This window comes from Penicillium daleae (assembly GCF_028827525.1).
Source record: "Penicillium daleae strain IBT 16125 chromosome Unknown utg000002l_segment0_segment0, whole genome shotgun sequence".
In the NCBI taxonomy this organism is placed as follows: Eukaryota; Fungi; Ascomycota; class Eurotiomycetes; order Eurotiales; family Aspergillaceae; genus Penicillium; species Penicillium daleae.
The window spans coordinates 3,301,542-3,322,037 of NW_026623150.1; the positions used below are offsets into that span (position 1 = coordinate 3,301,542).

Genomic DNA, 20,496 nt, shown 5'->3' on the forward strand with positions numbered 1-20,496 from the left:
CGGGGCATCATACCGTCCAGACTATATTGAACCACCGACAAGTTGCAAGCATCGCTGCTCATGCAAACAGTCATGCAAAGTCATCGTGACCGTACACAGTTAGGATCAACTCGGAGATTTCTCTTGGTTATTTCCTTGAAAAACGAGACAAGCAGCACCGAAAGAGGCATCTGCTCGCCAGATCGGTTCCTCTGCGACCTTCATGTCTCTTTCTCACTCACATCACAAGGGGTATTTCCATAAAGTCTTCACCGAGTGCCAGCAACCATGTCACGTCATGGCCGCCAAAGCAATTCGATGAACCAGATCAAACATACCGCACCATATTCCTGACCCACGATTCGAAAGCCGGGGAGCAACAGGGTTGACATTTATCCACCTTTGCGCTGGTCACCAGCATGGCGGGTGAAAGTACTGGTCGATCCAATAGTTGCGCTCGCATTACGGAGCTCGATCTTCTTACGTTCCATCTCGAGCTAAATAATGCGATTAGTACACGGATCACCCCCAAGTCTCAAATAGAATAAATTTGACTTACCACCTTGCGTACTCGAGCCAGCGCAGCCTCGTTGCCCTCTACCAATGGACGACAATCATCAACCCGGTAGGGAGGGCTAATGCTAACCGCATCCGCAACCACGATATGAGGACCATTCCAATGAGCGGGCATAGTCCGACTAAAAGCATCAAAGAGATCTTGAGCCTCGCGAGTAACACCCTTTCCACGACGGGCTTCACGGTCCATTGCCTCACCGATAGCCTTGGCCTCGCGTGCCTTCAGCGCACGGATATCAAGGGCCTGGATCGAGGGCTGCGCATCGGTGAACGACGGCAAATCGGAGGAGTTGGATGAAGGAAGAGCGAGCAGTTGGAACGCCTGGATTCGGGAAACTGGAATGACATGGTAATCGCCGCTCTGGGCCTGCTTCGCATCTCCGGTTGCCGGCGAGGGGGATGTGTTGATTGCGACAAGGTTCGTGATAGGGCACGCAGTGAAAAGTGTGCCCTCAAAGGTAGAGGCGTTTGGTGCGGCGGTCGTGATGCGAACACTACCACAGCGCAGGATTGTCAGTATGCCTTTGGCTTGAACATTGTGCTATCCACGCTTGATGGAGGGGTAAGGACTTACCGAGCACCAATCGCGCCACTCAAAGCGGCCTCCAGGGGAACCATATTCGCCGCCATTCCGCCCGCAGTCGAGGTACCAGCGGAACTGTGAGATCCTTTCGCACCGGAACTCTGGCGCTTATTCTCCGCCATGCGGCGAGTGATAGAGCCCCGGGCGGTGTGATTCACACGTCAACAATCGGCCCACAAATCGCTCAAAGAGACCGAGCTGAGTCGATCAAGAAAGCTTGTCAGGTTTGAGTAGATAACACTAGACCATTGGAAGGTGGCCAATGTCAATTGAATCCCGGGCGATTCCACGGGAGCTGGGCTGAGGGTCGTCCTGGCTATAGGAACGTTGTCCCAACTGTCCGTGGGGTGCGGGAAGAGTGGCGGGCCCCAGATCCTCGGGGTCCTCCGAGAAGCAGAGAAGTAAAGAAAGGCGGGGGGAGGCTCGGTAGAGTGAGAAAGAGAGAAGGAGGGACAGAAGAGAAGAGCACCAACTCCCCGGAAATGTTTGGAAGGAGACGGGAGAGGTGCGATAAGATGCCAGGAGCGACGTTGCTCAGATTTCCCGATATGGATTAGCGTCATTCGCCCCATGATTACCTCAGGACTCCCAGGCACTCAGGCACCACATCTACTGGTCGAGACAATTTCTACTCGTAAGACTTAACTCTACGACAAAGATCCTCCAATAATTAAAATAATTCGTTACGTTCCATTCATGGTGACATCTAAATACATTGAACCCAATTTTTGTTCCCTCTATCTCCGATCTGGCGCTTATGCGATGTAGGTCGAGGCCGACACATCACCACCACGACCGGTCCAGTTGACGTGGATGTCCTTGCCCTCGGGGAAGTTCTCGTTGGCGAACTCAGACTTGATGCGGAAGGTGTGGGCACCGAAGTAGTCACGCTGAGCCTGCAGCAGGTTGGCGGGCAGGTCCTTGGTGCGGTAGCCGTCGTAGAAGCTGAGGGCAGTAGAGAAGGCGGGCAGAGGGATACCCCACAGAGCAGACTTGCTGACAACGTTGCGCCAGCCGGACTGAGCCTTGTGGATAGCGTTGGTGAAGAACTCGTCGAACAGCAGGTTCTCGAGGTCGGGGTTGTTGCGGTAGGCGTTGGTGATGTCCTTCAGGAAGACGGAGCGGATAATGCAGCCACCACGCCACATGAGAGCAATGGAAGGCTTGTTGAGCTTCCACTTGTACTCCTTGGCGGCGTCCTGGATGAGCATGAAGCCCTGGGCGTAGGAGATGATCTTGGAGGCATACAGAGCCTGCTCGAGGTCATCAATGAAAGCGGCCTTGTCGCCCGAGAACTCGGGAGTGGGGCCGTTCAGGATAGTGGCAGCACGGCCACGCTCATCCTTGAGAGCAGACAGGCAGCGGGCGAAGACAGCCTCACCGATCAGGGTGACGGGCATGCCGAGGTCCAGAGCGTTGATGGCAGTCCACTTGCCGGTACCCTTCTGGCCAGCCTTGTCGAGGATCTTCTCGACGAGGGGAGTGCCGTCGTTGTCGTTATAGTAGAGGATATCGCGGGTGATCTCGATAAGGAAAGAGTCGAGGACACCGGTGTTCCACTTGGCGAAAACGTCACCAATCTCCTTGCAGGAGAGACCAAGACCGCGCTTGAGGATGTCGTAGGCCTGATCGTGGTGCATCAATTAGCGTATGATACACTGGCGCGAGATCCCGCCTCGCAATCCAAAGCAGGAGCTCAACTGCTCCATAAAACCACAAAAGCTTACCTCACAAATCAGCTGCATGTCACCGTACTCGATACCGTTGTGAACCATCTTGACGTAGTGGCCAGCACCCTCGTCACCGACCCAGTCACAGCAGGCCTCGCCGTCGCTCTTGGCGGCGATGCTCTGGAAGATATCCTTGATGTGGGGCCAGGCGTCCTCGTTACCACCGGGCATGAGGGAGGGACCGTAGCGGGCACCCTCCTCACCACCGGAGACACCGCTGCCGACGAAGCTGATGCCCTTCTCACGGAGGTAGTTGGTGCGGCGGTTGCTGTCGGGGTAGTGGGAGTTACCACCGTCAATGATGATATCACCCTTCTCCAGGAAGGGGAGGAGAGACTCGATGAAGTCATCGACGGGCTTGCCGGCCATGACGAGGAGCATAATGCGACGAGGGCGCTTGAGCTTGGCGCAGAACTCCTCAATGGAGTGAGCACCGACGATGGGCTTGCCTATGGGGGATTGAGTTAGCGAATCGGCGCCTCCAGGCAGGATCCGAGGTTGATATTCTAGGGAAATACTTACCCTTGGCCTCATTGGCGAGGAAGCGGTCGACCTTGGAGGTCGTGCGGTTGTAAGCGCAGACAGTGAAACCGTGATCAGCAACGTTGAGGATCAGGTTCTGGCCCATAACGGCCAGACCGATGAGGCCGAAATCAGCACTAGGAGCAGGATGCGCCGGAGCGCCGACATTAATGCCGGCGAGACGGGCACTATAGTCAGCGACCGAGTTCTCATGTCAATAGCCGGGATAAATGTGAATCATCAAGAGATCCAAAGAAACGGGGTATGTGTGACCCGCGCAAACCCGAGGAACTCAGGTCTTAAGCTCCATTGTCCTCTTTTCTCGTGTCGCTGGCGCGGGCGCGGGTAGTGCATCCGAATCCATCGGAATTTAGCACCTGGCGACACCGAATTGAAGCTGGCAATGGAGCTCACGCGCATGCAGATTGCTGCTAGTTTCAAGTGTAGAGGGGAATTCATTTTGGGGAATAGCATTGATGATGATGGTGGCGGGGAAGGGGCACTGGTGCAGGATCCGGTGGGGGGACCGAAGGATGGTAGAGGAGGAAGTGACTTACACAGCCTGGTCAGCCATGATGTAGATATTGAAGCTGGAGAGGTAGGAGTGCTGTAGGTGGTATCTACAGAATTGCAGAGGAGGGAGATGGAGAGATGAAGAAGGGAGAGAAGGAGGGGAGAGAAGATGTCAGAACTCAACCGGCTGACGGAGCAACTCTTCCGTCATCTGGTGGGACAGGCCAGCGGGGGGCAGATGATTATTACCGCACGTACAGTAACAGACTCCGGGCCAGAAAATAATACTCCTCCCACCTTTGGGATAGGTGGACCATCGAGACTAGACCAGGGGTGGGGGGGGCGGTACTTCGGATTGGGTGGGTATTTGGCCTGTGTCTGATGTACCCCCCGTCACTGGCCCTGGCTGGCTCCGGTGTAGCGCGCCAAGTATCTCAGCAATTCCAGTATTCTTAGTATTCTTAGTATCGGTTGGTACAGGAGTAGAGTCCTCCGGTGAATGAGGGTCATCCCACTCGGCTTCTGCTATTGGGGAGCAATCGAAAAGCAATATCCGATCCCGATCATGTTCCTACAGTTACCGTCTGCACATGTTGACATCGGGAGCCCTTCAATGGCCGATTATCAATCTCGATGTGGTTGATAACTGGTCTGCATAGAAGGTTACTTGGGCGCGGGGCATGGAGGGGTAGTGATCTCATCGACCTTTTTCCTGATTTACTACGGGAGACGGTAGAGACGGGCATCACACGAAAAGTACCGAGTATACTTAAACACTTTGCTTACTCTGGTTCTCGAGGTACAGGCTAAAGTCAGGGCTATTACCAGTTGCGTTTTATCCCGGTTGTATGATATTGGTACCAATTCAACGTAAACATCGCAACTTCCGGAAATGAATCCCCAACTCCCAATTCATCCACGCATCGGTGAACTGTTCTGGTGTAGAGTCCACGGAGAAACTTCTGCACTTGCCGACTGTCCGTCCGCAACCGGGTTCGGCCACGCTAGTCTCTTTGCGGACTAGGGTGGGGGTCTCCCTGTCCACACTACTCCGTAAAATGCAGCGCATGACTTCCGTACGGACTACGGAGGGCCGAGTAAATTAATAACACTGTAGATCTACCAAACTAGATCCCGCGGAAGTGTGGTGGTATCGGTCGATAGCTTCAAGATAAATCTCATCTCGTAACTCTCTACTGGAGAGCTCATACCTCTGACGGTTTATATATGTAATACATGTTGATGCCTTGTTGATGCCTTGTTGATGCCTTGCGCTCCCGTCATACACTCTTTCCTTCGTTCCTTCGTTCCTTCCCTCTAATACAGAGTACTCGGTTGAATTGCACCATTGTTTTTCATTGACGTTGTAATTAGTTCGAATAATATTCCCGTCTGGTCTATAAGACCGCCTAATTTGTAGCAAGTGAAAATGATTCTACAGCGTGTCACGCTTATCTGGCACGCAAGTATAAAACACATTTACGTAGTTAGCGCCTTGAAGTAGTGGCTTTATCGATGAATACCATCTTTCTAAATTTTATAATTTTTATAAAAACTACTCTACTAATAGGCTAAGATTTTTAGTCTGACGTCTACTATATGCAATGGAAGCCCAGACCCAGAGCTAACTCCTTTCTCCTCTAGAATGATACAGCTCACGCCAAGGAGGCTCGGGGTGGGGGGGGGGAATAACAAAGGGGGTTCTGTGGTTGGTTAGATTTAACACAAATCATATCAATCCAGTGGAAGAATGCTGAGCATAGCATTGATGTCTCTCAAATGAACTGACCGATGCATAGCCAATAACCCTTTCTCATAGCTAGTGTGCAATGCCCTGTTGAGTGGGCTGGATCTAGGCGTAAGTAACCTTCATTTAAGCATATTTGGCACAACAAGGGGCTTAAAGCTCCCTGTCTGCCCTATCGAACCGACTACCTTATTGGGTTTAGCAGTAAAAGGTAAGAATCAAGTGGGGTCTGACATTTGAGTGGTTCATAGGTAACATGTCAATCATATTTAGCCCATTTAATTAGAGAATAAGTACAGTTCATCAAGTCAAAATCACTTTTTTCCGAGATTGTCTAGTGTTCCTATGTATGACCTAATACCAAATCCGCACTACTCGCATCCGACGATCCATCTACATGTCGCCGAACATTGGTATGCACCGTAACAGCGTTCACTCCACATCAGAGCTGTGTTTACGTCCACTTTGATGAATCGTACGTATGCCTTTGCGCAGCAGCATATTACCACAAATCCTCAGCGGTTACTCGTCCACTGTCGGTGTCTCGGGCGATTGGGTCCAAAATGGCGGCCACTCCATTCTCAGCCCGGTGTACGGTCTCGCGTTGGCCGCGTGCTCGAGTTCAAAGTCGTAATTCCGGACGGTTTCTACTGAACTGCAACGAATATCGAAAATTCAGACCTATTCGGGGCCCTATGAGGCGGCAGCGGTGGAGGGATCTTTTGAGTGGTCCTTGAAAGCACGAACCGTGTCGAGCCTGCGATCCGCTTCGTTGCAGCCAGTCTCAAATTCCCCATCGCTTCCACAAACATACTCCACTTCGTGGAGATTGTCGTCAACAACACCCTCTTCAACGTCTCCCCTTTGCTGTCCATCGATCATGCCACAGGGCCTCTCTGGCCGACGTGATCGCCTACACCAAGGCACATGGCGGCTCTGCCACCATCGAAGAGTTCACCTCCTAGTACCCTTTCTATGAGAAATACGTCACAGCCAGCCCCTGGTCATGGAACAGTACCCTTCCCACCTGAATGAAGAAGATTGCGTCCATCCAGAATATGAAGAATATGACAGCCGTTTTCGAGGGCATAATGCCGGGTAGCGGTGCGTATAGCAATGAAGCGAACCCATTCACGATAAACTGGTGAGAGGCATAGTGGGGCGATAATTATGAGAAACCTGTGAGTATTAAGGATAGCTATGATCCAGACAGTGTGTTGAGCTACTGGAGGTGTCTTCGTTAGGAGGAGTCGCAAGCTGCCTCTTCGTCTTTTGCGGCATTTATTTAATTCCAGATGTCTGAAACCTGGAAAAGTGCAGAAACAAACCATGTTGATAGACTCACTTGTACTTGTCTTCTCCAAAAGATTCGCTTTTGGTCAAAAAAACTGAGCTCGAACTTTCCAGGGCGATTGTGGTGAGGGATCTACCAACAGAAGTAAAGTGTTCAACTTTGTGAATACCCGTCTCTATATTCCCTTTGAAGGATAAAGAGAAAGCCATATTATAAGACACGTACATTTCCTGGAAATAAGGCTGATGATATCTCCAAGAGTTGGTTTTGCCAGGTGAACTGTGGAAGCTTCCTCTCATTGGTCAGGTTTTCCGGGCGGTCAAGTCGCATTCCGATTCTGCCCATCTTTCTTTCAACGTGAGCTTTTCCGAGTCTTCGCCTTCCCTTGCCTCAACTCAACCGCCTCTTAATCTCTACCACCACGAACCACGTTTGCCAAACAGTTGGACCAGGGTTGGATACTAGGTCTAAGTGCGTGTGATATCGCTGTCGCTCCGGTCCTGAAGGTACGTTGCAGCTACTGCTCTGCACAATAGCTCAACCTCCTGTTGCGGACACCTCATTCATCATGTCCTATCCGCCACCTCCAGGTCTCAAACAGACTCCCACCTCTCTTCCACCTCGACCTCCTCCTTCCAACAATGCATCCAAACCATCGGGCTACAGCGCCTTTACTGCGTTCCAACCGCGCGCCGTAGCTTCCACCCAGGCACAGTCGCAGCCTTATCGCACCCACAGCCCAACCATCTCGGCGCCACCCGTCTCGTCCACTGGCTATGCATCTCCTGCGACAGGCTATGGCAATTATTATCAGCAGCCACAATCCCAGTCCTACCAGGCGCAACCGCAGTCCTATCAAAGCGGGCCCTCCTACTACGGCACGGGCGTCCCGCAAATCCAAAACCCGTTTGGCTCCACCCCAAATCAACCTCATGGCGCTCGGCATGGACAAAATCCTGGCATGGACCCAGAGACCGAAGCCCAGATCGCACAATGGCAGAGCGCCTACTCCAACCCTGCCGAGGAGGTCGGCAAGCCGCAGGGCTCTAGTGCCGTGACACCATCCGCTGTCGGCACCCCCATCCCTACTCCCCAGCCGGAGCCCGAAGCCACTGTCGCTCGATCCGGTGGTGGCCAGACGTGGACCGACTCATCTCTGCTGGAATGGGACCCAGCGCATTTCCGGCTGTTTGTTGGCAACCTTGCGGGCGAGGTGACCGACGATTCCCTGTTGAAAGCGTTCGCACGCTACTCGTCGGTACAAAAGGCACGCGTGATTCGAGAAAAGCGAACACAAAAGAGTAAGGGGTATGGCTTCATCAGCTTCAGTGATGGCGACGACTACTTCAAGGCCGCGCGTGAAATGCAGGGCAAGTATATCGGATCTCACCCCATTCTGCTGCGACGGGCCAACACCGAAGTGCGTCCCGTCTCGAACAATAAGAATCAACGCAAGAACAATAGCGGCGGTGCGCGTGGAGCAGGGTCGAAGGTGAAACCAGACGGAGTGAAGAAGCCCGGAAAGACCAAAGGCGGCTTGAAGATTTTGGGTTAAAGATCATGGGATTATTTGTACAATATACCTTTTTTGCATCATGACGCTCAATGCCGCTCTAGAACTGATTTCCACTAAATGGGTAACTTCCTAATGGGGCGGAATAATTGCTCATCATGGGTTAGTAGCTCCTTGTAGGAAACCAACCACGGTTTCCTTTCACGGTCATCGAATTCGCAAGCAGTGTAGTGTCAAACCCCCTCCGTGTCTGTTCCTCAGTTGAGGCCGCTGCTCCATTTCTCGAATCGTCCAATCGCCAGTCCACGGATGCCCCGCGCGACCAATAAGGCTGAGGCGTGAACCCCCCAACGCCAAGGCAGATCAACCTCGAGAGCTCTCCCACATCCTCGACTCACCACACCCCAGCTGTTAACTCCAGGGAATATTCATGGGGGTCTAGCAACGGCCAGAACTGATATAACTTCTACTTCAACCCTCAAATTACCTTTTGTCTTTGTAACATCTCTTTCATATTCTCCCCGGTTGGCGGTGGATGTGTCAGGATGGAGGACCAGGCTGGCCCCGCAGACAAGTCTAAACAAACCGAGCTGGGCGCAGCTGCTCCTACTACGACGACAGGGACCGCTTTTGCGTCGCGCTCATCTGCGCCCCGGGTCCGTCTTAGCTGTGAAGCATGCCGTCAGCGGAAAGTCAGGTGCGATAAGCTTAGTCCCTGCACCAGCTGCGTGCGCCTGGGATTTGTCTGCGTCCCCGTCGAGCGAGCTCGTCTGCCACGGGGCCGCACCAGGAAAGCCCCCGAGCGGCTGCATGGCTCAAACAAGGAGCTAGTGGAACGAGTCGCGAAGCTGGAGGAGCTGTTGACAATGTTGGCGACCGAGCGCGATGCCGTCTCTCATACCGACTCATCACGAGAGCCGTCACGATTCACGCCCACCAGCACCGAGGCTAGCTTCGAGACGAATATGGTTGACGTCGAGCCTTGGCGGGCTCAGGATCTACAGCCCAATACGCATGCCTTACCGCACCGGCCACGTCCCTCGACGACTTACATGGCTAGTTCGTTTTGGGAAGATATCATGCAGCAGGTAAGCACTTTAAAGTCCAATTCCTGTATTGCTTAGTGAGGTTTCCTATATGCTATGTACCCCGTTCCCAAACGTCAAAGTTAATATTCCAATATAGACACAAGAACTCCGCACAGTCTTGGATGACCGCTTGGAGGATGAAGAGGAAGAGGAAGAGTCCAAGAATCAACCTAGCTTCGGGGCCTCTTTGGTCGGCTCAGAGACCTCAGAGAGCATGTCCGGTTCTCCTCAGTCGTACAAGGGACTCTCCATTTCGCCCCAGACAAGACGGCAGCTGTGTGATATCTATTTGCACAATGTTGATCCGGTCTTCAAGGTCCTCCATCGGCCTACGCTGAGGGCCTTTCTTCATGACGACCAACCTTATCTTGATTACGAACCCGATCACCAAGCTCCCGCTACCTTAGCATGGGCTGTATATTATGCGGCCGTCTGCACTATGGACAATGCCCGATGCCAACAGTTGTTCGGTGTCGACAAGAAGACGATCTCTGCCGACCTGCAAAAAGAAACGGAAGCTGCTCTGGTAAAAGCGGAGTTCGTGACTACCAACGAGTTGACAGTTCTACAAGCCTATGTGATTTCATTGGTAAGTGCTAATCGGATCTCTGGTCATAAGAACCCAGTCTTTCGAAGGGCCCCTCACAAAAAGTGCGATACTGACTTCACTTAGCTTGCTGCCCGCTGCCAAGATCAAAGCCGACGGGTATGGACTATGCTCGCCATGGCTCTTCGAGTGGGCCAAGCCCTGTCTCTCCATATGCCCACTCCCCCCTTCCAGGTCAGTCCTTTCGAACAGGAGCTGCGACGACGCACATGGCAGGCCATTGGCCTTCTCGATTTAGCAGCGGCTCTCGACCGCGCATCTGAACCAATGATGCAATCTACTTGGCTGGATGTGGTCCCGCCGGCGAACATCAATGACGACGATATCTGGCATGGCATGGACGTGCCGTTCAAGGTGCATCCAGAGGGCACTTTCACCGACATGACCCAGACGTTGATTATTGGGGCAGCGCAGTCTGTGGCCCGAACAATCGGATTCACCGATTTTATCGAGCCTACGGTCAGATCATCGTTGAGGCGACAGGAGATCCTCGCGAATTTCCGGAGAAATGCGAATACCCTCTTAGCTGAATGCAGACCTGAGCTATCCTCGTACCACCTCTACGTGTCGCGGGTAGCCTTGACTATCTTCGGTTGGTTACAACTAGGGTGTGTCCGACCAATCCAACGAGGTAGAAATTGGGTTCCCCCGCCTGTCGAGGGCGATGCGCTCCTCAGCCTGGCTTGTGATAATTTGCAAAAATTAATGGAGACCGCCAATGACCCTGAGATGAGGCCATGGATGTGGTTCGGGTCCATGTGGGTTCCCTGGCATGGACTGGCAGTTGCCCTTGCCGAGCTTTGCGTTTGCAGGGACCCGGCGACGATAGCCAAGCACTGGCCGGTCGTGGAGCAAGTATACCACCAGTCGAGTTTCGTCATTGCAGACTCCCAACACGGGATGCTGTGGAAACCACTTCAGAGACTCATGAACCAGGCACGCACCCACCGGAAACAAATGCTCGCTAGCCAGTCTCCTACCGAGGCAATCCGCCAGTTCACGATCAGCGATATACCGGCCATGGAGGAATTACCCCCTCAACTTGTTCCTCCACCCGTCACCGAGCAGTACAATCCCCAGGCCAATATCCTCACAGACCCAACGGCCGTCTATACTCTGGGCCTGGAAGCGCCGAACATTGCTGCTGGTCAGCAACTTGATCCTGCCATCACCATGGCACCCCCGGCGTTTACGATTGAACCGTGGCACTCCGTCTGGGAACAAATGGACTACATGGGCAATACTGGGCTTCAGCCTCAGGAGAACAACGCGTGGCTTAACTACGAGAACTTCATGGGCGAGATATATGACAGCGTCGAAAGCATGTTTTTCCCTCCACAAGGATGATTGAAACCAGTCTATTCTGTTTGAGTGAGCAACGGGCGGCCTTGTCAAGTCAATTGGAGGCTTCATGCAGGAATTTTCCACCGGCGTGGTATCAGTTTTATATGCCTTTGTTGAGATAATTCTCGATATGGCACTGAAGGATCTGATCATAATGCATAATCAAACAATTATCCCCATTCTCAATACGTATGGAATTCTTCATACTACAGTACATTCTCAACAACCCCCACCCATCCCCATCCCACCCCCCGCCGCCCCAGCCGTAAATACATAATCCGCCCCATGCCTCATCTGTCTACTCTGCGCCCGTCGTTGCTTTTCTCGAACCGACACCCCCGTCAACAGGGCTAACCGATCAAACTCCTCCCCAAACTCCCCACACATCTCCACAGAACCAGGTACCAACGAATACGACTCGGACGAAAACACCGCCAACACCTCATCACTCGACTCATCAACTAACTTCAAATTCCCCAGTGGCGTAGCATGACTCCCCATCGACCGCGTTTTTTTCCACGCAAATCGGGCCATTTCACCATATCTCTGTGCTTGGAACGCGAAACTCGGCGATAGATACCCCTTCTTCGCTAGATGGACATTCTCCCAGTTACTCGCGAACTTCTCGACATCCTCATCGCTGTCGAGAAGGGAAATCTGACAATCTTGCGAGAAGCGCTTGTATCGGGATACACCGATGACGGGACCCGTGATATCGGGGCCTATGTGCATGCGGAGATCGGGTTGGGATCTGTCAAACGGTGAGTTTTCGAGGAAGAAGTGCTGTTTATCGCCGGCCAGGTCTGTGGTTGTTACGTTGTAGTGGTGACATCCGGGTTGTTCGGAGATGTGGAATTGTTTGTAGGACATGTTCCTGTTGTGATTGACTGGGATATAGATAGGTATGGGATGGTGTATTGGGTGAAGTAGTATGTACAGTGGATAGATAAGTTATATGACTTATTCCTCACTTTCTGTCTTGATGGTCATGAGGCTGCCATGGGTCAGATTCATCGCCACTTTCGAGATCTACAGTATTTGGCCCCCACAGCATCCATCATCCAATGATTCGGGAGCAGCGATCCTTGGGTGTAGCGACGTCATAGGAAATCTACAGTTTTTGGCCTGAAGCATCCTGCTTGGCTTTCTAGATCTTATCGGCTGATGGTTCTATATAGATGTGTGTCTAGGCCAACAGAGAAAGCTTTAATGCAAGGCAACAGCTAGGAATGTCGAAGTAGACTGGCAGGAGCATAATGATCACGTTCAGCTGGACTTGAATTTATCGATAGTCTGCATTCGGATTTTATACATCGGAAATGTGAATGTTTTCATAACCTTCAATCAAATCATTTGTTGTACTTTATGATTTTACTGTGTTGCTCATGAAACCTAATTCCACTGTCTGATGTGCAGACACTGGCCCCCAGCCGAGGTGCTTGGCGCGAGTGGGGAGACTAACGGCAAGCTTCTGGTCCATCTCTAGCTTTCAATATCTCCCGCAACAGTCTCAATACTCTTGTAATCCAGCCTGTCTCTGGAATCCAGCGCTCTCAGAGCCCAGAAGCCAAGGACGATGTCAACTTCTAGTCCCTCGGAGGCTCAGGCCGGCCAACCCGATCTCGTGTACCGGTCTCTCCCTATTCTCGCCAGCTACCTCATTCTCGCAGCCTCTCTGGCCTTGAATGCCTGCCGCACAATATTCGTTCGGTACCAGGCACGAATCAAGGGAAATGACTGGGAAACTCCCCATCGACGCGTGCAATTCCTCTTGTTCGCTATTCTGGCGGCCCTGAGTCTCGGCGCGACCTGGTATTACATGTTTGCCTTCTTTGCGCGTTCGTATCACAATTGGGGAGCCAGTCAGTCTCTGGTGGACCTTGCGAACCCGGAGATCACCACTCTATTCAAACTGGAGCTTTGGTTGCAGAAGGCGAAGTTGTTCCGTGAAGCTTGGGAGACTGTTATCGAGACGCCTGCCCGGTTTTGGTGGAGTGGTCAGATCTTTTCGTGGACGACGGGATGGAGTGTCTTTCTCGGAATTATGGGTACTTCAATAACATTTCTTTCTGCTTTATTTGCTTTCATGATGCACTAACTTCTTCGCTAACAGCTCGACGATATCGCATTCCCCATGTATGGGCATATATGCTCCTGGGCCAGATTGTCGCTATCTCTTTCGCTCAGAATCTATTCTTTGCTACTATTCTCGTGTCGCGACAGCCGTGCCAGACTGACGGCACCAAGAAGGATAAGAGCGGTGCTCAAGATTCCATCGCAGCGTGGTCCCCACCTTTGTATGCCGAAGTTCTACCGGTCGCCATCTCGCTCATTAGCACCGTTCTGGTCCCAACAGTTGCACATACCAAGTACTTTATGCTGATGTTGCTAGTACCGCATCTTCTGCTTTTCGTTCCTGCAATTCTGCGACCGAGTCAATCTTCGACCGTTGAGACGCGTGCCAAGGACTGCAGTGAAGAGAGAACTATTCAGAGATACGCGGCATTCTTCCAGTGGTATATGGTAGCTTGTGTGATTATTCAGGCTCATTCTACGTTCCTGGTATTGCAAGAGATGGGGCAAGAAATCAGTGTTGAGTCATTGCGGATGTTGGCTGCGAACTTGCCGGGCGTGATATATGAGCATCCAGCTGTCAGCAGTGTTAGCTGGGATGTGATTTACTGCACGATTACAGCCGTTGCTTGGATTGCTGTGAATGGTGGCAATCCGAAGCGAATGCTTGGGCAGTGATAGAGGGCTATGGGCATTACTTCGTAGATCTATCGGAGGAAAGGGAAACAGAAAAATGTGAATTAGATATAGAGATCATTCAATGAAATCAAGAAACATAAAACTGTTAATCATTTGGCGAGACAGAGATATAGACCATTTGAGGTTTCCAGCAATCGAGCCGCTGGCCCGAGCGTCCAAATGTTTTGGTTTCCAGCTGCCCCTCCTTTTGACTGCAACCTCGACATCATCGCCACTGATTCTAGCCTTTATTTTGTATCGACAAAGCCGTTGAGCATCATGTCTAGCCAAGCCGAAACTCTTCCTGTCGAAAAGCCATCGGCGACATCAAACCCTGACCCAAGCCCATCAACAGAAGTCGCCCCAGTGGCTGATGACGTCAAGGTCGCGGATGCCACCAAGCCCAATGAGGTTCCATCAAACGATAAGCTACCCTCTGCAGACGCAATCCGTAAGGTCGAGGACTATGTGATTCTCGATAACAAAGGTGAAAAGCATTCGTTCAAGAGTATCTACGATGGACCCGAGTCAACGGGGCGCGTTCTGGTGATTTTCATTCGCCATTTCTTCTGTGGGGTAACTAAGCCTTTCCCAGCTGTGTTTTGTCAACACATATAGAAAAAAACACTTCATAGAAACCCCATATTAACCGTTTTCTCTAGAGCTGCCAAGAATATATCCGCGCACTCGCAGAGTCAATCAAGCCTGACGAATTGCTGCAATTACCAATCCCTACATCCTTCGCCATCATCGGCTGCGGCGACCCCGGCCTAATCGACTTCTACGCCACAGAAACGGGATGTACATTTCCCATTTACGCTGATCCGGCAAACACCCTCTACGATGACCTGGGCATGACTACGACATGGGCCCTTGGCGCAAAGCCGGAGTATTTCCGCAAGAGTATGGCGCAGCTTGTGACCGGGTCAATCATGCAAGGAATCAAGCATTTGGGTAGTGGACTTGCTACGAAAGGAGGAGATACTAAGCGCGTGGGTGGTGAGTTTCTTTTCGAACCGAGTCACGGAGCAAGTGGGAAAGAGGTCACTTGGTGTCATCGGATGACGACTACGCGCGATCATACCGGGATCAAAGAGTTGGCGAAGCTGCTTGATGCGGATGGTAAGACTTTGTTGCAGAAGGCGTAAACTATCGTCATGGAAGGATATTTTTTCGGGACTTGGCTATACCCTGTTGGATGTTTGTTACTCAGGATGCCGGCCGACAAGCAGTCTACAGAGAAGAACATCTTTTTGAAGGGGAAGTGGAGGAATTGTTTTTCATTGGAATTCCATTATGATGGGCATCTGGCCTCCATGATACTGTCTAAGAGATGTGACCCAATTTTTAATGTCTCATGATCCCTGCGCTTCCTGTAAACATCAAGAATCGATCAATAATGAGAACTTGTTATGTAGCCAAAGACTGCAGTTGAATGCATCCCGCAAGAAAAATCAGGTACCAAAATTGTTTCGAGCATATACAATCTTTCCCGTTTCCCTTGATGGATAGAAATTTTGAGGGCCAAGCTCCCAGGGTTGTCCTGCAGGCTTGTCAATATCCATCTCTGGATCCGAAGCATCGACTTCGGGGTCGTCCTTTTCTGTGTCTTTCCCGGCGTTTGAAACCGGGATATCTATACCCTCGTAGAGCCGTTGATAGCTACAGGGTCGCCCACGATGGTTGCACTCTGAACAAGGGTGTTCCCCGTTACAAGCCTTTCTTATGCTCGCACAGCTATCACAAGCACGCTTATGCTTGCCGCCTTGGTGACTCTTGGGCATCTCTATGCCATTTTCGAGTCGTGTCTTGCATGATCTCCAATGGCGTCGTAATACATCACTTGATTTTTCATTAGTATTTGGAAGAACCCGCTAGCTACAGAGTATGTAGAAGAGGAGAATGTAACTACCCACCCCCGGCTAAATAGCGCGCCACAGAAATGGCAAGCGTGATTCCTTTGCGTTTTATCTGTAACGGACAACTCAGCCGCTGACACATACATTCATGATTGATCTCAGCATGGACACACGCGTGGCCGAATGGCGTTTCAAGTGATCCTGGCGCTTGAAAGTCGACGAGCACCGATCACATTTCCAATGTTTCTCATCTGACGCGGCCTCTACGCGAGAGGGCGGTGGTGAAGGTTGCATGCCGACCGGTGGTTTCGGGCTGCTAACCCGTTTTGAGGAATAGCAGGCGAGAAAAACACTCGACGAGGTCCGGGATTGCTAATGGCACGACGTGATTCGCTCCGAGCCCGAGGGCCGAAGGGGGTCAGTCGAATTAGGACTATGGTACAGCGAGAGTACCAGAATGGTGAATGTTGTTTGAGAAGTGGAGGAATCCCGTCAAGCGAGACGGGTCGAGAGTCCCCTCCCGCAGCCGCACAACGTCGGATGAGACGGAAGGAATGAAGACTGCATGGAAGGGCGAGATGCACGTGAGATGCGCTAGTGAAGATCGGAGTTAGCCCACAGTCTGGGAAGCCTGAGTGGAAACAGCCGTAGGATGGTGGAGATGGCGACGGGACGCTGGCAACTCCACGCTCCACTGGGCCGATCCAACTGGCGTAAATTGGCTAGCCGTCGCGGTTCCCCCACTTCCACGGTCGCCTCAACACACCAAGGCTGAAAGGGGTAAGGGCGTAAGGACCAAAGATGGCCTGGAATATCCCGAGTGGCATAGACATCAATTTCTCCTTCCAAGGGGCATCTCCTATATATAAGATACGAGTGGCCCTCTACTGGCCCTCTCTTGGCTCGATCATTTTCCCAACCACCTAGAACTCGTGTCTATTCGACATAAACAGCATACAACGCCAGCACAATGACCACAGTCACGGAGATTGCGCCTTCGGCTATAGTCACTGAATCCATAGAGTCTCAAGAGCACTGGAACAACTGGCCAAATACAAAGGGAGTAGGTACTCACCAACTGTGTAAGAGAATTTCCACCTCTCTAACGCAATATACAGTTCGATCCTGAATACGAGGAGCGCACGCCCGTGGAACTTCAAGTCACTGGAAAGATCCCTGCATACGCAGCCGGTACTTTATATCGTACAGGTCCCGGCAAAAGCCAGTTGCAAACCGAAGAAGGCCAGACTTTCCACCTTTCGCACTGGTTCGATGGACTCAGCCAGACACATCGCTTCCAAATCATCGACTCGGGCGAATCCGAACCCACCCGAGTCCTATACAACTCTCGCTTTTCAACCGATGAGCTGATCGAATATGTCCGGAAAACTGGATCACTGGCCAGATTGAGCTTCGGTCAAAAACGTGATCCATGCAAGAGTATTTTCAACAAGGTTCAAAGTGAATTTCACCCGCCAACAGGTCCCTCGGGCATGAATATTGGAGTTACTCTTTCGGTCAATATGCCCGGTCTTGGCCCCCAGCCAGAGGGAGAGTCAACGGAACGCTGGGGAGCGTCCCAGGGCATTCGTACATTGTACGCAAAGACCGACTATAATGGGTTCAAGAAGTTGGACCCGGAGACTCTCGAGCCAATTGGTCTTGCTACCCAGGAGTCGCTTCATCCTGAGTTGACCGGCCCTTTGGCAGCCTCGCATGCTCGATCGGACCCTAAGACTGGCGACATGTTCAACTTCAATCTTGAACTTGGTCGGACCTGCACATACCGCGTCTTTGGTGTTTCTGCTTCGACTGGCAAGACTACCATCTTCGCTGCTTTCCCAGGCACACCCGCATACCTTCATTCCCTTCTCATCACCGAGGACTACGTTCTGCTCTGTGTTTGGAATTCGCATATCAACCCTCTAGTACTTAGAGAAAAGTCCTTTATGGATTCGATCATGCCAACTGATCCTTCTCAGCCGGCGACCTGGTATGTTGTGGACAGGAAACATGGCAAGGGCTTGGTTGCAACGTACGAAAGCCCGGCCTTCTTTTGCTTCCACACGATAAATGCCTGGCAAGAACCATCAAAAGAAGACCCAACAAAGACAGATATTGTCGCAGACTTGGTACGAATGGACAGTACCGAATTCATCACGTCCCTCTACTACGATAACTTGATTTCCTCGCGGCCCAGCGCCAAAGAATTCGCTGCGAACAGAAAAAATGCACTTCGTTCAACTATTACCCGTTTCCGCCTGCCAGCACTACCATCTTCCCCTAGCTCTGATATTCTCAAGGCTACCGTTGAATGGTCTGCCGGCAAGTCCCTTTCCCCCGAGTTACCTACCATGAACCCAACACGCGTCACGGAGAAATATCGCTACGTCTATGCCACTACCTCCCGCGGAGAGGCCACCTTGGCTGACGGAATCATGAAATTTGATTGTGAAAGCCAGGAATCTCGCTTGTGGTCGCGTCACGGCCACTCAACGGGCGAACCTATCTTCGTAGCTAACCCCGAGGGTGTGAGCGAAGATGACGGTGTTTTGCTCAGTGTTATTCTTGATGGCCTGTCGGGTAACAGCTACCTGCTTTGTCTTGATGCCCGCGACCTGACTGAACTTGGCCGGGCGAATGTCAAGGGTCCTGTTGGCTTTGGTTTCCATGGACAGCATGTTCCCACTATGGGCATGCCAACGGGTGATTACTAGGAATTTCCTTTGTAAGGGTTTTCCTTAAGCTATGCGGTTCGTGACAGATTATCGAATTGACACTTAACTTAATCTACATTTGTACTTCTTTCCCGTTGTACATTTAAGGGGCATGTGTTACCTCCGCGGAGGGTCTACAATGCGTAGGTAATAAATGACGGCTTAAGACTATGATTAGAGAGAAATGCTTGGCTGCATGATGAAATCCTTAAGATTGCTGTTGTATTGGGACCTGTGATTTACTAGATCGTGTTAGTTTTGCCGTTGCCGGGTTAGCCCCCCGATACGCTGTCACTTAACCTCTCCTTCCGTCGCCTTGACATGGAAGACCCGACCTCGCCTTTTCGATATCTCTTTTCCTTCTCCACCTTCCTTCAACTCCTCTATCTTGCACTCATCGCCGCCCATTTTCTTTCTCTCGCCCACCGACCACTGTGCCTTGGCTTTCAGCATGACGCACTGCGCTATTACTCAGGAAATAACAGACGAGCCTGATACTTCTGTTAGGAAGAGCCTACCGCGTCGCTCCCCTGACGCAATATCAGTAAAACGCAAATTATCACACGACAGTATACGTTCTAAACTCAGACGATCAGGACGATTGACCAAAGAGCTAGAACTTGACGGTGACTCTCCTTCATGTATGCATTTTTGATAATCAATGATAGCAAATATAGAACCTTAGAGCATTAATACGGGAATCCAGCCTTGGATGACAACTATTCGAGTCATTCCGCTAGCAAATACGCGCGGAATCAGACGCTTGTCTGCTTTGGTTGAAGAAACGGATGCCCCGCCATTTTGCCTGACGCTTTTCTCGCATCTGGCCAGACAAGCATTCCCTTTGCGAGATCCAGAAACGCTTCCCTCTCTTCTCCGTCAAGGAAGGAAACTGTGTCGCTTAGTTTCCAGTCGGGGATCAGCTCTTCGTAGAGAAAGCGATCTAAGATGTTTCGTGAGTCTGAAAATAATTCACTCAAGATCGGAAAGCCAGTAATCACCTGCAGTAGTACTCATATCTCAGGTACTAGCTCAAATGTTCAGATCCACCTCATCAGGCTCTCAGGCTAAAACCCTCGTTCTCGTCTCTTCCAATTTCTTCTCGACTACTTTTTCCATGTTTGCTCTTTCGTGTTCGGTGAGAAGGTTTATCCGTTCTTTCCAACGGTCGTCTTCAGTGCTCGTTCCGGGTCCAAAGAATCGGCCATCAAGCTTTTTCCAGAACACCGCGTCGAACGCGAAGCTTTTCCTCGCCGCATAGGTGACCCAAAAATCACCGCTCTCCCAGCTTTGCTGCATTGGCCTAGAAAGCCTTTGTTCATCTTTCAGTCTGCCGCGGTCTATGGCCACGTCCTCCTGTTCACGTAGCACCTTTAAGAACGTCTGAAGGCGTGACTCATACACCTTCGTCCACGCCTCTATCCCATCGGTCCAATACTCTGGTTGTTCAAGAAACAGCCACCATGGTGGGGCGTGGGAGAACTCCACCGGTGCGGCGTAAGTGAATTCCCAGTCCACAACCTCTACGATTTGAAGGTGCTCATCGACTTTAACAATCCCCTTAACTTAAGCTAGGGGTACGGATATAGGCGCAATAAGGAGAATTCGGTGATAAAGGCTAAGGTTTAGGTTATACGATAGGAGACTTAGGAATCAAGTATATCGAGATCGAT

The 20,496-nt window shown here is 51.4% G+C and overlaps 9 protein-coding genes across 9 annotated transcripts; 5 read left to right on the top strand and 4 right to left on the bottom strand.

The window, feature by feature from the left end:
- Positions 1–371: 371 nt before the first annotated feature.
- On the bottom strand, positions 372–1,260 carry N7458_002200 (anticodon-binding domain-containing protein; the record flags this gene model as incomplete). Its single annotated transcript, XM_056905583.1, has 3 exons — positions 372–476; positions 539–1,049; positions 1,130–1,260. 3 exons carry the CDS (start codon positions 1,258–1,260, stop codon positions 372–374), a joined length of 747 nt encoding a protein of 248 aa, XP_056769690.1.
- A 633-nt stretch (positions 1,261–1,893) lies between these two features.
- On the bottom strand, positions 1,894–3,964 carry N7458_002201 (NADP(+)-dependent, decarboxylating phosphogluconate dehydrogenase; the record flags this gene model as incomplete). The annotated part of the gene is made up of 4 exons (XM_056905584.1): positions 1,894–2,763; positions 2,866–3,317; positions 3,391–3,578; positions 3,948–3,964. The coding sequence occupies 4 exons, from the start codon at positions 3,962–3,964 to the stop codon at positions 1,894–1,896; spliced, it is 1,527 nt and encodes a 508-aa protein (XP_056769691.1).
- Positions 3,965–6,343: 2,379 nt separating this feature from the next.
- Positions 6,344–6,532, bottom strand: N7458_002202 (uncharacterized protein; the record flags this gene model as incomplete). The annotated part of the gene is made up of 1 exon (XM_056905585.1): positions 6,344–6,532. One exon carries the CDS (start codon positions 6,530–6,532, stop codon positions 6,344–6,346), a length of 189 nt encoding a protein of 62 aa, XP_056769692.1.
- A 980-nt stretch (positions 6,533–7,512) lies between these two features.
- On the top strand, positions 7,513–8,499 carry N7458_002203 (RNP domain protein; the record flags this gene model as incomplete). Its single annotated transcript, XM_056905586.1, has 1 exon — positions 7,513–8,499. One exon carries the CDS (start codon positions 7,513–7,515, stop codon positions 8,497–8,499), a length of 987 nt encoding a protein of 328 aa, XP_056769693.1.
- A 503-nt stretch (positions 8,500–9,002) lies between these two features.
- On the top strand, positions 9,003–11,499 carry N7458_002204 (putative C6 transcription factor; the record flags this gene model as incomplete). The annotated part of the gene is made up of 3 exons (XM_056905587.1): positions 9,003–9,545; positions 9,643–10,134; positions 10,219–11,499. 3 exons carry the CDS (start codon positions 9,003–9,005, stop codon positions 11,497–11,499), a joined length of 2,316 nt encoding a protein of 771 aa, XP_056769694.1.
- Positions 11,500–11,715: 216 nt separating this feature from the next.
- On the bottom strand, positions 11,716–12,366 carry N7458_002205 (uncharacterized protein; the record flags this gene model as incomplete). The annotated part of the gene is made up of 1 exon (XM_056905588.1): positions 11,716–12,366. One exon carries the CDS (start codon positions 12,364–12,366, stop codon positions 11,716–11,718), a length of 651 nt encoding a protein of 216 aa, XP_056769695.1.
- Positions 12,367–13,072: 706 nt separating this feature from the next.
- On the top strand, positions 13,073–14,247 carry N7458_002206 (uncharacterized protein; the record flags this gene model as incomplete). Its single annotated transcript, XM_056905589.1, has 2 exons — positions 13,073–13,544; positions 13,610–14,247. 2 exons carry the CDS (start codon positions 13,073–13,075, stop codon positions 14,245–14,247), a joined length of 1,110 nt encoding a protein of 369 aa, XP_056769696.1.
- Positions 14,248–14,526: 279 nt separating this feature from the next.
- On the top strand, positions 14,527–15,395 carry N7458_002207 (peroxiredoxin-like family protein; the record flags this gene model as incomplete). The annotated part of the gene is made up of 2 exons (XM_056905590.1): positions 14,527–14,793; positions 14,910–15,395. 2 exons carry the CDS (start codon positions 14,527–14,529, stop codon positions 15,393–15,395), a joined length of 753 nt encoding a protein of 250 aa, XP_056769697.1.
- Positions 15,396–17,076: 1,681 nt separating this feature from the next.
- On the top strand, positions 17,077–18,823 carry N7458_002208 (carotenoid oxygenase family protein; the record flags this gene model as incomplete). The annotated part of the gene is made up of 2 exons (XM_056905591.1): positions 17,077–17,169; positions 17,225–18,823. 2 exons carry the CDS (start codon positions 17,077–17,079, stop codon positions 18,821–18,823), a joined length of 1,692 nt encoding a protein of 563 aa, XP_056769698.1.
- Between the last annotated feature and the right edge of the window lie 1,673 nt (positions 18,824–20,496).